At 38.4% G+C, this 14,034-nt stretch overlaps 1 protein-coding gene across 2 annotated transcripts in view; it reads right to left on the bottom strand.

Annotated features, from left to right (window-relative positions):
* The window catches only part of adcy2a (adenylate cyclase 2a), a 91,396-nt gene that overhangs the window by 66,437 nt on the left and 10,925 nt on the right, over positions 1 to 14,034 (bottom strand). For both annotated transcript variants that reach the window (XM_057835050.1, XM_057835051.1), the window contains exon 2: positions 10,343 to 10,540. In XM_057835050.1, the coding sequence (XP_057691033.1) occupies positions 10,343 to 10,540 (198 nt within the window). The remainder of the gene's footprint in view (positions 1 to 10,342; positions 10,541 to 14,034) is intronic.

Raw genomic sequence — 14,034 nt, 5'->3', positions numbered from 1 at the left:
ATAACAGTGTTTAATGCAGTTTAAAATCAAATTGAGACCACTCGTCCCCGAGTCACTACTACTAGACCCACACATTTTTTACACGTCACTTATGTTGTAATGCAGTTGTCGGTAACCTTTTTGGCTGAGAGAGCCATGAACACCACATATTTTTAAATGTAATGCCGTGAGAGCTATAAAATATATTTAAAAATAAAAATACTTCATGCAGGCGTTGAGAAACTTAGGATGCATCTCTTTTCATGTTTAGCCATCAGTAGATTTTTTTCTTTAGCGAACTCAGTGAAGGACTTGAATAAATCCTCCCCTCTTGTCAAAGCCTGGCAATCACGCTAAAATGGGAGAAGTTGCTTACATCTGTTGACTCATTCAAAGTGAGAGAAAAAAACGGCGCCGCATTTATATCCTTATGTCCTCCTAAGTACAATACTCCTTGTCTTTTTTTTTTTTTTTTTTTTTGCCATCTTCTCAAAAGGATTTCTAAAATTAGATCACAACGCAGAAAACGAAACTGAAAACAAAACTAAAAACAAGGATCTCACGCACACGCGCACATCGGCCGCTATTTTCGACAGCAAAATACGCAAAAATACTTGAACAGTGTCTCTGCCTCATCCGCGTTGCCTATGCGATTGATAGATAAATAGGTAGACACAACGAAATGAACCGGTATGTTTGCCATTTTCCCACTAAAATTACTGCGAACCGGCTTTCTAGTCGCCGGTTGTAGTATATGGATTATGTGTCCGATGATCACCCTGGGGTCATGTAGCCAATGGCATAGGACTTGGGGGGATCTAACGTAGCACATCTAGGTTGCTATTTGATGATATTGGAAGTGTTGTCGGAGCATTAAAAAAGTTAACATACGCCTCAAAAGTCACGTCTGCTCATTACTGCACAACACCAAGGCAAGGCAAGACAAGGCAAATTTATTTATATAGCACAATTCAACACAAGGCAATTCAAAGTGCTTTACATCACATGAAGATCATAAAAATCACATTTAAATCAATACAACGTAAAAACCAGGACAATCAAAATAGGAAGTAAAATGATACATAAAAATCGCATTTAATCACAAATAGAATAAAAATAAATAAATAAAAATAAAACAAGAACTACTAAATAATAATCAGCAATGGAGATAAGCACAAGAGGAATAGAAAGCAAGTAGATTGAGATATATAGACAGTTATGGATATGCAGTGCTAAACAAAAGCGTTTTTAGCCCCTATGTAAAGGAGCTAACAGTTTGAGCATACTTCAGACGTTCAGGTAACTTGTTCCAGAGGTGAGGAGCATAATAACTAATAACCTATAACTATAATAACCTCACCCTGCTTGGTTCTTGTTCTTGGAACATGCAGGAGACCGGTTCCAGACGACTTTAGGGGTCTAGATGTCTCATAGGAATCTAACAAATCAAGCATGTATTTTGGTCCAAGGCCATTAAGTGTTTTGTAGACGAGCAGTAGTATTTTATAGTCTATCCTTTGACTCACTGGAAGCCAGTGTAGCGATTTCAAAACCGGTGTAATGTGGTCCATCTTCCTTGTATTTGTGAGGATTCTGGCTGCAGCATTCTGTACTAGCCGCAGCTTCTTGACTGATTTTTTATCAAGACCCGTAAATATACCATTGCAATAGTCCAATCTGCTGAAAATGAATGCATGCATAAGTTTTTCCATGTCTTGTTGAGTCAGAAGCCCCTTAATTCTGGTTATATTTTTTAGGTGGTAATAAGCAGATTTAGTGACGGACTTTAGATGGCTATCAAATTTTAGGTCTGAGTCAATAATTACGCCAAGGTTTCTGACTTGATTTGTAGCTGTAAGTGACATTGTGCTAAGGTGCCTGCTTATCTTTGACCTTTCCTTTTTTGGCCCCAAAATGATCACTTCTGTCTTCTCCACATTTAACTGGAGAAAATTCTGGCACATCCATTCATTGATTTGATTAATGCATTTACTCAGGGAGACTAAGGGACTATAATCATGTGGGGACACAGAAATGTACAGTTGTGTGTCATCTGCATAGGTGTGATAGGAGATGTCATACTGTTCCATAATCTGAGCTAAGGGAAGCATATAGATGTTAAATAAGAGTGGTCCACGAATTGACCCCTTGAGAGACTCCACACGTGAATTTGGTTCATTCTGACTGATGGTTTCCGATTGACACAAAGAAATCCCTATCATGTAAATAGGATGTGAACCACTGAAGAATAGTGTCAGTAAGCCCTACCCACCGTTCCCATCTGCTGTGATCAACCGTGTCGAACGCGGCGCTGAGATCCAATAGTAGCAGAACAGATGATTTGCCTGCATCGGTATTCCGACGAATATCATTTAGGACTTTGATAAGCACGGTCTCGGTGCTGTGTTGTGGCCAAAATCCAGACTGAAATGAGTTAAAAAGATTGTTTTGCATCATAAAAGTCTGGATCTGTTCGAACACAACCCTTTCGATAATTTTCCCCAGGAATGGCAGATTTGATGTTGGCCTGTAATTACTAAAGGTTGAGGCATCCAGATTAGGTTTTTTAGGAGAGGTTTTATAACTGCAGTTTTTAAAGTCTGTGGAAACTCTTCTGTTTGGAGAGAAGTATTTATAATCTGAAGTATGTCTGGGGCTATGCAATGAAAAACAGTTTTGAAAAAGTTTGAAGGAAGGATGTCACGGCAGCATGTTGAGGGCTTTAATTTTGACACAATTTCTGTTAAAGTGGCATAGTCCAAGAAGCTAAACTGTCTAAGACTGACGTGGGAGACATTTTGGGAGGCATTTAGTGTAACATTTGTTAATCTGGAGTTGCACACAGTCTGTCTAATCTTTAGTACTTTGTGTGTAAAGAATGCTGCGAAATTATTACAGATGCTCAGATGCCAATTCCTGAGGTATTGATCCTTGTGGGTTTGTCAGTTTGTCAACAACATAAAATAGTGTGCGAGTATTGTTGGTGTTCCTACTAAGGATCTCTGAAAAATATGACTGTCTAGCATTTTTCAGTTCCTGGTTGTATTTGCGAAGACTCTCTTTGTAGATATCATAAAAACTAGGAGTTTGTTTTTTCGCCAGCGTATGACTGGTGACTGTCGCCGTTTCACGCAATGCACAAAGGAGTATAACAAAACTTTTTTTAATCATTAAAGATTTGTCTGCGAGCCAGATGCAGCCATCAAAAGAGCCAGATCTGGCTTGCGAGCCATAGGTTCCCGACCCTTGTTGTAGTGGCACTGTAGCATTTCACTCTCAATAAGCTTTCTAATACCTTGGACCTTCCTCCTCCAGTTTAACTGATGGTTCATTATTTCCCAGGTTCAAGTGTAGTTCTCTCTTCGGGTTTTCATGTCGGAGAGTTGGAAACTTGGAAAAATGCAATGTGTGGTTCAGGAGTGCTGAAGTCTGGTCCTCGAGAGCCCCAATCCAGCTGGTTTTCCATGTCTCCCTCCTCCAACACTCCTGGATCAAATAATCAAGATAGTTATCAAGCTACTGCAGAGCTTGTCGATGAGCTGGAGCTGATCATTTGATTCAGGTGTGTTAAAGGAGGGAGAAATAAAAAATAAGCTGGATAAGGGCTCTTGAGGACCGGACTTGGGCACCCCTGGTGTAGTTCTTTTGACGTGCCAACACAAGTCGAGACAGCGTTGGCACATGAAAATAAAACTATAAAGATGGACGCTTCGGTCATCTCGGTTTTTTAACACGGGTGAAAATCATCATCTATTTAGGTGTTCCTGCCCGCTCCCGTTGATTATTATTCCCGTCCCGTAACTTGCGGGATTTCCCGAAATAATTCATGCTCCCGTCTAGTGCATACCCCAACCTACTGTACAAGAGTGTTCAGCACTCAACAATCTGAAGGTGTCCTGCTCACTGTTAGTCAATATCTTTTTCACCTGCCTAATCCTGCTTGTACTTGTGTTGCTGCCTCTAGTGCACAAATTATCAATTGCGCCGGAGGCATGAAAACAAAACTATCAATTCACAATGAGAAAAAAAAAAAAAAAAAACTAAAGTAATGTGTAAGGCAGGTGACAATTTGAAAAGTAATGGAGTAAAAGTACAGATCTGTGGTGTAAAATGTAATGAAGTAAAAGGTATCACTTCATGTTTGTACTTAAGTAAAGTACAGATACACAAAAATGTAATCGGAGCAATTGTAATTATCTAATTATCTATTAATTTCATTATTACGAATTCAGAGTTGTGGTGAACAATGAATGATGAAATTTGGCGCATGCACACAAGTTCCTGCATGAGGGACTAGGTGGGTGAATGATGGGAAGGAGATGAGGGAGGGCGCAGACATTTCTCAGCAAGGGACAGAAGCTGGACCACACAGATAAGCCTTTCTCCCAAGCAACTGCAAACAGAGAGGCTTTGTGGGTAGTGGATAAGCATTCAATTGATTTCAGGTTGGGAAATGGAGACTGAAATGTATACAAACTAACCCTAGCATACTGAGAAAAGGAAATCTAACTTTGAGCCATTGCACGATGTTTATCTTGACTTGCAGGTCACTACTGTACTGACATTTTGTTTTTTTCACTCAACCTAAATAATATTGTTATTTTGGCAGGACAACATGTGTCGGCTATAAATTTTATCAGCTATAAATTGTATCTCTAAAATGCAAAAACAGTCAGAAATAGAGTAGTATGAAAAAGTATTTGAATCTTTTGGAATTTCTCACATTTCTGCATAAAATAACCATAAAATGTGATCTGATTTTTGTCAAAACCACTCAGATGAAAAAACAGTGTCTGGTTTAATTAAAACCACCCAAACATTTATAGGTTTTCATATTTTAATGAGGATAGTATGCTAAAATGACAGAAGGGGGAAAACAAGTAAGTGCACCATCAAATTTAATATTTTGTGCCCCCCCCCCCCTTTTTTTTTGGCAGCAATAACTTCAACCAGACGCTTCCTGTAGCTGCAGATCTGTGGCACATCGATCAGGACTAATTTTGGGCCATTCTTCTCACAACTGTAGGTCAGTCAGATTCCTGGGAAGTCTGGTATGAATCCTGGTCTTTAGGTCATGCCGCTGCATCTTAATGGGGTTCAAGTCTGGACTTTGACTTGGCCACTCCAGAACGTGTATTTTGTTCTTCTTAAACTATTCTGAAGTTGATTTACTTCTGTGTTTTGGATCATTGTCTTGTCGCAGCATCCATCCTCTCTTTAGCTTCAACTGTCTGACAGATGGCGTTAGGTTTTCCTGCAAAACATCCTGATAAACTTTTGAATTCATTCTTCCATTAATAATTACAAGTTGTCCAGGCCCTGAGGCAGCAAAACAGCTTGAAATCATGATACTCCCTCCAACATGCTTCACGGTGGGGATGCGGTGTTGATTTTGGTGAGCTGTTCTATTTTTCCTCCACACATGACATCGTGTGTTACTCCCAAACAATTCAACTTTGTTTCATTAGTCCACAAAATATTTTTCCAAAACCTCTGTGGAGTGTCCAAGTGCCTTTTTGCAAACATTAAACAAGCAACAATGTTTTTTTTTAGACAGCAGTGGCTTCCTCCGTGGAGTCCTCCCATGAACACCATTCTTGGCCATAGTTTTACATATAGTTGATGTGTGCACAGAGATATTGGACTGTGCCAGTGATTTCTGTAAGTCTTTAGCAGACACTCTAGGGTTCTTTTTTTACCTCTCTGAGTATTCTGTGCTGAACTCTTGGCGTCGTCTTTGGTGGACGGTCACTCCTTGGGAGAGAAGCAACAGTGAAAAACTCCATTTGTAGACAACTTTTCTGACTGTCGATTGATGAACGTCCAGACTTTTAGAGATGGTTTTGTATTCTTTCCCAGCTTTTTACAGATCAACAATCCTTGATCGCTGGTCTTCAGACAGCTCTTTTGACCGAGCCATGATGCACACCAGACAGCGTTTCTCATCAAGACATTTCTTACCAGGTGTGTGTTTTATAGTCGGCAGGGCAACTGTAAGCCACTCATCAGTGATTGGGCACACACCTAACTTAAAATGTTTGGTAAAAATTGGTATCAATTGCTCTTTAGGTCTCCTTAGGTAGAGGGGTCACTTACTTATTTTTCCCCCTTCTGTCATTGTTTGCATGCTATCCTCATTAAAATATGAAAACCTATAAATGTTTTGGTGGTTTTAGTTAAACCAGATACTGTTTTTACATCTGTGTGATTTTGACACAGATCAGGTCACATTTGATGGTGATTTAATGTAGAAATATGAGACATTCCAAAAGGTTCAGATACTTTTTCATACCGCTGCACATTACTAGTACAGAGCTTTCAGTGCTTTAAAATTGCATTTAAAAAATCTTGACTTTTTCGAGCTGAACTCTAACAAACGAAACACATAAAAGACATAAATCTCTTATTTCAAGATGCCCAAAAGTAAGTGGAAAAACGCATGTAATTATTGAGAAATGGAAGTCAAGTCAGGAGTGTGAGTCAACACGCTGATCTCGCCAGACAAATGTTAATTAATGTGGGTGCTGTAGTCGGTGTGCACTGGTGGCATAATGGGCTGATATTTTCAGTCAGTGGATGAGGGATGAATAGAATGACGTGTGAATTAGTACACCTCAAAATGGTGCTTTGTGACAAATTAGTCCACATTAGACATCTGCATTCAAAAGGTACTGGTGAATGTGTGTTACTTGTATAAGCAACAATTCAATGTTCTATGCAATTTCATTAAACAACATATTTCACTGCATAGCAAGCAATCTTGTCAGATCTTAATGTAATGTAGCCACAGAAAAAGTACATTTCATCTTGGTGGCAAGAGCCTATTTGATCAAAAAAGGAACATTATGTGAAGAACATCAATATGTTGTACTCATTGCTATTTTAAAAAGTGTACAAATAATATACAGTTAGTTATATTGGATAGGTCAGAAATATTGGTCATGTCATCTGTTTTTCTGACAGATTTCCCTTGAAAAGCAAATTTATAGAAGATTTTCCCTTGTCATCATGTTAGAAACAGTGCCTCATATTAACACACTGTTTGGTTGCGGTGCTTACTGAGTGTTTGAAAAGAGGAATTTGATAGATAGCCAACATCCACAAAAGGATTAATCATTGTGCGGTGTTAGGCTGGAACAATGCAGGTGGGAGGGACAAAGTCTGCGTTCACCATTTAACGTTGCTAATTTCAAACCAGTGTGACAAGAGTGAATATCTGTCAAACAAATATTGGAAAATGTTGCTCTAAATCAGACGAGCTGATTTTTTTTTTAAATACTCTGTAAACCTTTTAGGACTCATTTAAGCTAATCTAAAGAATCAGAAAATTTATTGCATATTTTATGTTAACTGACTGTCATTGACTTCATAATGATATTGACGGGTCACCTCCGTCATACACTGCGCCACGCCTTCAATTAGGGGGCCTGCCCACACCAAGCATCAAGAGGAGTTATTCTATAACACATGCATGCAGCGATCTAACGTCGGATTTAGGTTGATAAAGTACGAAAGCTCTATCGCATTCAAACAGGAAGGATTGTCTCAAGAGTGATTTGTTCGAGGATTGAAGATAATTATTATATTTTTCGTACCATGCTTGCATTTTGAAACATTGTGTAAAAAAGTCAATGGGAGAAATTAGCCGCTACGGCATTGGCATCATAGTTTACAATATTTACGTAAAATAAATGCGAATTGCACGGTTTTTGTTTTTACTTTCAACCAAGACTGTTTTACGTACATACCTATAAAGAATTAAGGGATTTAAGCATTTATTCACAAGAATTTTCAATGTAAAAAGCTCTTTGTTTTCATAAGGCAGCCACAGCACATTCAACATATTTACGTAAAATAAATGCTAACTGCCCACTTTGCTCCTTGAACAAAGAATTGAGACTGTTTTACGTCCATATCTATGAAGAATTCAGGGATTTAAGCATCTATTCACAAGAATTTAATGGAAAAAGCTCTTTGTTTTCATAAGGCGGCCGCAGCACATTCAACATATTTACGTAAAATAAATGCTAACTGCCCGGTGTTCGGCCATTCCTTACTACGCGGCGAAACGTCCTACACAATGCTCAGGGCGCTTGAGCATGCATTCACACGCATGCGCACATCGGTTGGAAGCGGCGAGTACTCACTATTTTTGTTTTTATTTAGTTATTTATAACCTTTTCACAGCCTCAAAGATACTTTTTGCATGTATTACCCTCTCATACTTTTAATCATTGTGTTTTTTTGTGTTAGCTTTGAAGCAGTTGACCACATTAGTCGAGTAGCGTATTTAAACCGTCCTTATTTGATATAACTACATTTAAGTATTTTTTGCAGGCATTTTTTTAGTACGTTATTCCTGTATGCATCTAAACAAAACAAGTTTACAGCACACGGTAGTACTTTAGGTGTCAAATTCGACTAATGTAGGACGTTTCGCCGATGTAGGATATTCTGGCAGAACACCGGTACTTTGATCTTTTAACAAAGAATAAAGACTGTTTTACGTCCATACTGTATCTATAAAGAATTCAGGGATTTAAGCATTTATTCACAAGAATTTTCAAGGGAAAAAGCTCTTTGTGATGATAAAGCTGCGCTACAGTGGCTAAGAGACTAGCAGCACAGTTGACATATTTACGTAAAACAAATGCTTACAGTTCTTTGCTCTTTTGTTAAAGAATCGAGACTATTTTATGTCCCTGTCTATAAAGAATTGAGAGATTTACGGATTTATTCACAAGAAGTTTCCACGTAAAAAGCTCTTTGTTGTACTAATGTCGTTCTGTTTTAAAGGTTCCACCATGTATTCTTTATTTTAATCACATTTTCTCCTTTTATCTGGGTTCAAATATAATTTAGGTTGGAAAGATTCACTCTAAACTCTCCATTGGTGTGATTTTGAGTTTGATTGTGAGTGTGAATGGTTGTCTTTCTATAAAGTATGTGTTTGGGGTGTACCTCGCCTACTGCCCATAGTTAGCTGGCATTGACTTCAGCACGCCCACAACCCTCGAGAGGATAACCGGTATGGAAGATGAATAAATGAATGTCTAAGACGCCCTTTTAAAGCTGCTGTAGCTTGCTTAAAAAACAAACAAACAAAAAAAACATGTATAACATACTATGAAAACCTTTGCTCTGATTGGATCACTACAAGGGATCATCTTATATAACGTTTTTCCTACACCTACCGCAATGATAGCCAGGGTGGTGTACTATTGAAAAGGTTACCAGCGGGGTAACTGACAAAGAACAAGCAGAATGCTTTACAGGAATTGGATGAGGATAAAGGGAAAAGTGGGGGTAAAATGAAAGGCTCAGCTTGCTCTCATTCATGTGGATGTATGTACATCGCCTGCGCACATTTTTGCCAACAGAGAAGCCACATTTTGTCATTTCATCCACAAGGACATACTGGGTGAAATAATAAATATAGTTTAGTATTGCTGTATGTACACCTTTTAATACTGTACATTATTGATAACGCTTGGCGCAGGGTGTCCTACCCCCCCATTTTTATTGTTAAAAACAAACAACTGAAAATTCAAAACATGATGAGCACAAGGAGGTCATATTTCGCAACCCAATTAAGGAATAAAAATCTCATACACATTAACACCCACATTCACACCTCATTCATGCAATTACAAAAATAAAATGGGGGTGTCTCACTTACTTAAACATGGAAATGTATTAGTGTGATCTTTACTTCCACTAAATGAGCTGAACACAACAACTCTGGTTCTTATATGCTAGGCAGTTTCTTCAAAAATATATTGAAGGCATTTATTATTCAACTCCTCTGAGAATGGCAAGAAGATGCTGACAGCGGCGCATTGCCGTTCAGCTGTATTGAGCAGGTGGATTTAGACTACGAAGTGAAAAGGTACTTGAAAGGAATTGCGTTTTGCTAGAATAAATGCCCCATTACGCAAGTAATGCTTGAAAAATCTGCAATTAGGATGTTTCATTGATGACGATTCTAAAGACTAAATGAAAAAGAAAGGCTGATCATTCACATAAAAATCCTAAATCATTTCTACTTTTTTAGAGTTTGTGTTTCTTCTGTCCAAAAATATTGATACTTGTGAAGTTTCATTTGTAATATTGAGGTAGTAGATCAAGCGAGAGGTAGGCTCAATTCTCTCAAACCTCTTAACAAGAAGGCTTTTGGCAGCCAAGAATTCTCCCTGCAGGGCATTCAAAAGAATTCAAGTTTATGGCACTTCCACATTGGCCTCATTTTCAAACCCGAAAGCTATATTTAGTTATTTATACTGTCTATGAATAAATCACACGTTGCTTCACAAGCTTTTACACAAGAAATAAATTGACAGCAAAATACGACTCTTGGCCTTACCTGGTCCCATGGACAGACGATCCCACCGGAAAACATAAAAAGGTAACCCATCGCAACCAAGCAGGCCCAGATGACAAGGGAGAAAACCCGTAGAAGCTTCTTGAAAATTGATTCAATGCAGACCAAAACAAATACAGTCAGGAAGATCGCCAACGCTGTGGGCACTGTGATTACAAAGGCCACATGGTCCTCAACGTTCTGGAATAAGAATGACAAAAATTAGAAAACAAAACCAGGACTGATTTTTATTGCTGTCAACAATAATCGATACGGCGATGCATCCCGATGCGGGGCATGGACGATTCGATTCGATGCGGGCAACAAGCCGAATCGATTCAGCGCATTTTAAAATATATAAGTACATTATCTTACGTACGTATCTTCCCTGCGCAATTCCGGTGATGCAACGGATTTGGTTTCCCCATTTGTATTATTATTCTCATGTTTCATTTTTTTTACACACTGCATAACTCTGGTCAAGTTTCCCACCAACCTCGTAGAAGCCAAAATGTCTCCAGATGTCTGCTTTCAATGTCTTAGGTGCATCAATAATCTTTCTCGCTCTTTCTCCGCTTCAGCCATTGTTATGTTATGTCCTATCTCTCAGTGACGTGCGGTCAGGAGAGGCAGGTGAGGCAGAGCCTCACCTGTCATCATGACAAAAAAATAATTATAGCATCAAATTTATATTAATATTTGTCCATTGCTCTTTATGTATGACTCATTTCAAACATTTTTTATAGTCAAAATCGCTGAATTTGCCTATTTCATGTTCAAATAAAGAAATGAAACGAGAGGTGCGGCAGCAACAAGTAAAGCCTCACCTCTGATTGCGCAATCCATAACAAACTGGGTTGGTATATTGAATTGGAGCGTGCTGGTTGCCGTACATCTGCATGTCGCCATTATAATGTTTCCAGATACGTTTATTTGACCTGGTTTTCCACAGTCTGGCTAATGTCTTTAACCCTTAAAATTTAATGTTTGTTAGCGACATATTTAGTTTTGCTGATGGGAAATAAAACCGCAGTGAAAAAGCGCAGGGGGCGTACGTGAAACGGGACTTTCCGTCAAAAGTGGACGCGATTAACTCAACACCGGAGCTAAAAGGTTTGCTTCAAACTACGGGACAGAAGATAACTCGCGCTTTTCAAACGGACTGGTACACCCGAAAAGATGCTATGTGGCTGTCCTTCGAAAAATCGGCTTTGCTGCTTTCCCTTCCTTTTCTTCTCAACTTGTGCCAATGTCTGGACTAACACGAGATATTGTGACATTAAAAAACTACCACGAAGCCTCAGCAAACATGAGAGCTCGACCACTCACATTCAAAGCCTGATTGCTTTAAAAACTTTTGGAAGCTCAAGGATCGATTTGGCTTTGACGAACAGCGGAAGCTCAACGGTAGCACCCATAACGCTACGGTAAGGGAAATCCGAAAGAGTTTGAAAGACCTCATTAATGCAACCTGCATCCTAGCTGAACAGGAGTTAACATTTCGTGGTAACGATGAGCGTGTAAACTCTTCTAAACGTGGCATATATGTAGAACGATTACATGGTTTTGCTGCGAAAGATGAAAGGTTAGCTAGACATTTGGACACATCCACTGTGTTTTCTGGCTTGTCAAATAGAACACAGAACGATCTAATTGAAGCAATCCTCTCCATTGAGGCGGAGAGATTTTTTTAATGTAAAGGAAAATAAGGAGGACTTTTACAAAAAGGGCGTAGGTTTGCATAGGGACGGTAGGGACATAACACTACCAACTTTTCAGGATGCTAAAATTGTCCCCACCAACGTTTAAGCAACCTTACCTTTTTTGCATGATATAATGTTCAGTTACATAGAGAATTTAGATCTTTCAATAGTTCCATATGTTGTAAGGATAGAATTGACCCTACCATTATTAAGTGAATTATTTTCATTATGTTTATGTTTGCTAATAAAAACCAGACATTTATTCAGGAAGTTTTCAAAATGTTTCTTTAGTATTTTTTGAAAACAAAGGTTTGAATCGAACAGTGTATCATCTGAACCAATGCATGTAAAAGTTATTATCAGTAGATAAGTATTTATTTTGCATTGATCATTTTGCCTTTTAATTAATTAGGTTCATATACATGAGAAATGTGGCCCTTTGCCCCCTCCATCCAATCTGTTTGGTCTTATTAATGTCCCGTCCCCAGCAAAAAGTGTACCTACATGCAGGTTATGCTGTTATATCATCCCTACGAATGTTGAGACCACTTTTTGTTTAGCAATCTGTAACAAATTGATTAAAGTATCAGAATTACAAGTTTTAAAAACAACTGAATATTTCACTAAAGGTCAGAATTGAATTCTGTGGTTTTGTACACCACTCTTTACTCTCATTTATGTTGCATGAATTATAGAATTGCGACGGCCAACACATTGAGGGTGTAGAGCAAATGCATGTTATTTTCTTACTTTTACGTATCGATAATATGTACCGTGTGTGCGTGTTTTGTGAAGAATGCTGATGAGATATGAAATAACCAGTAGCCAATTGAATAAGCTACCCTTTTTGGTTTATATATTTGGAAATCTAACACTAAAGGAGTCAGTGCCTCACCAACCATGAACCTCACCGCACGTCACTGCTATCTCTTAGAGGTGAGATCTTGTGCCCAAACCCGATTAACATTTTGGGCGCGACCCGACATGTTAAGCATTCACGTTCGGGTCGGGATAAAATGGGATAAAACCGAGAGCAGGCTCTCTGTATTGTGCATTTGCTTGTGCACGCACATGAACGCCGTGGCCCGCATGTTTTTTGATTTTTTAATATATTAAACTTTCCCTGCGTTATTTCGTTGTGTAAATCCTTTTATAATGATCATAAAAATATGTAGACTATTTAAACATTAAGAAAACTTGTGTTTTTTTCTGCCAACTGAGAACTCAGTGAGAAAGACTTTTATTTATGCACACAAAGGCGACACAAATGTGATCCTTTGGAATCTTCCCCTCTGTGTGTCTACAAAACCGCTTGTTTTTTTTTTTTTTTAATTAAACTTTCCCGGCGTTATTTGGTCAATGATCATATAAGTATGTAGACTACTTAAATATGAAGAAAACTTGCGGGTTTTTTTCAGCCAACTGAGAATTCGTTACGAAGGACACTTTTATTTATGCACACAAAGGCAACAGAAATGTGATCCTTTTTAATCTTCTGTGTGTCTGCAAAACCCAAGGTTTTTTTTTTTTTACGTATATTAAACTTTCCCAGCATTATTTCGTTGTGTAAATGCTTTTATAATGATCATAAAAATATTTAGACTATTTAAACATTAAGGAAACTTGTGTTTTTTCTGCCAACTCGAAGAAATGAAAATAAATTGCTGCTGCTGCGTTTTTTTTTCCGTGTCACTCCCAAAAAAAAAAAAAAAAATCGGGTTTTTCGGGCTGTGCCTGCAAATCTAGTTAATTGATCGGGCTCGGGTCGTGCTTTAATACCAGCGGGCCATGTTGGGTCGGGCTGGATTTTTTAGGTCCGATCTAACCTCTATTGCACATATATAGTGGGCTAGGCCTACATTTTACTTTTGTTCTACATTGCAATTTACAGGAGTTGATGCTTTGTTTGCAACTGAACTGATCCCTGGATTGATATTGCGATAAAGATGCTGCTGCACTACAATATTTTCTTTGTCGTTTTCTTTAATATTT

Source organism: Corythoichthys intestinalis, chromosome 4 (assembly GCF_030265065.1).
Source record: "Corythoichthys intestinalis isolate RoL2023-P3 chromosome 4, ASM3026506v1, whole genome shotgun sequence".
Taxonomy (NCBI): domain Eukaryota; kingdom Metazoa; phylum Chordata; class Actinopteri; order Syngnathiformes; family Syngnathidae; genus Corythoichthys; species Corythoichthys intestinalis.
Note: the sequence above shows the minus strand (reverse complement) of the source record. Positions and strands in the feature narration are given on the sequence as shown.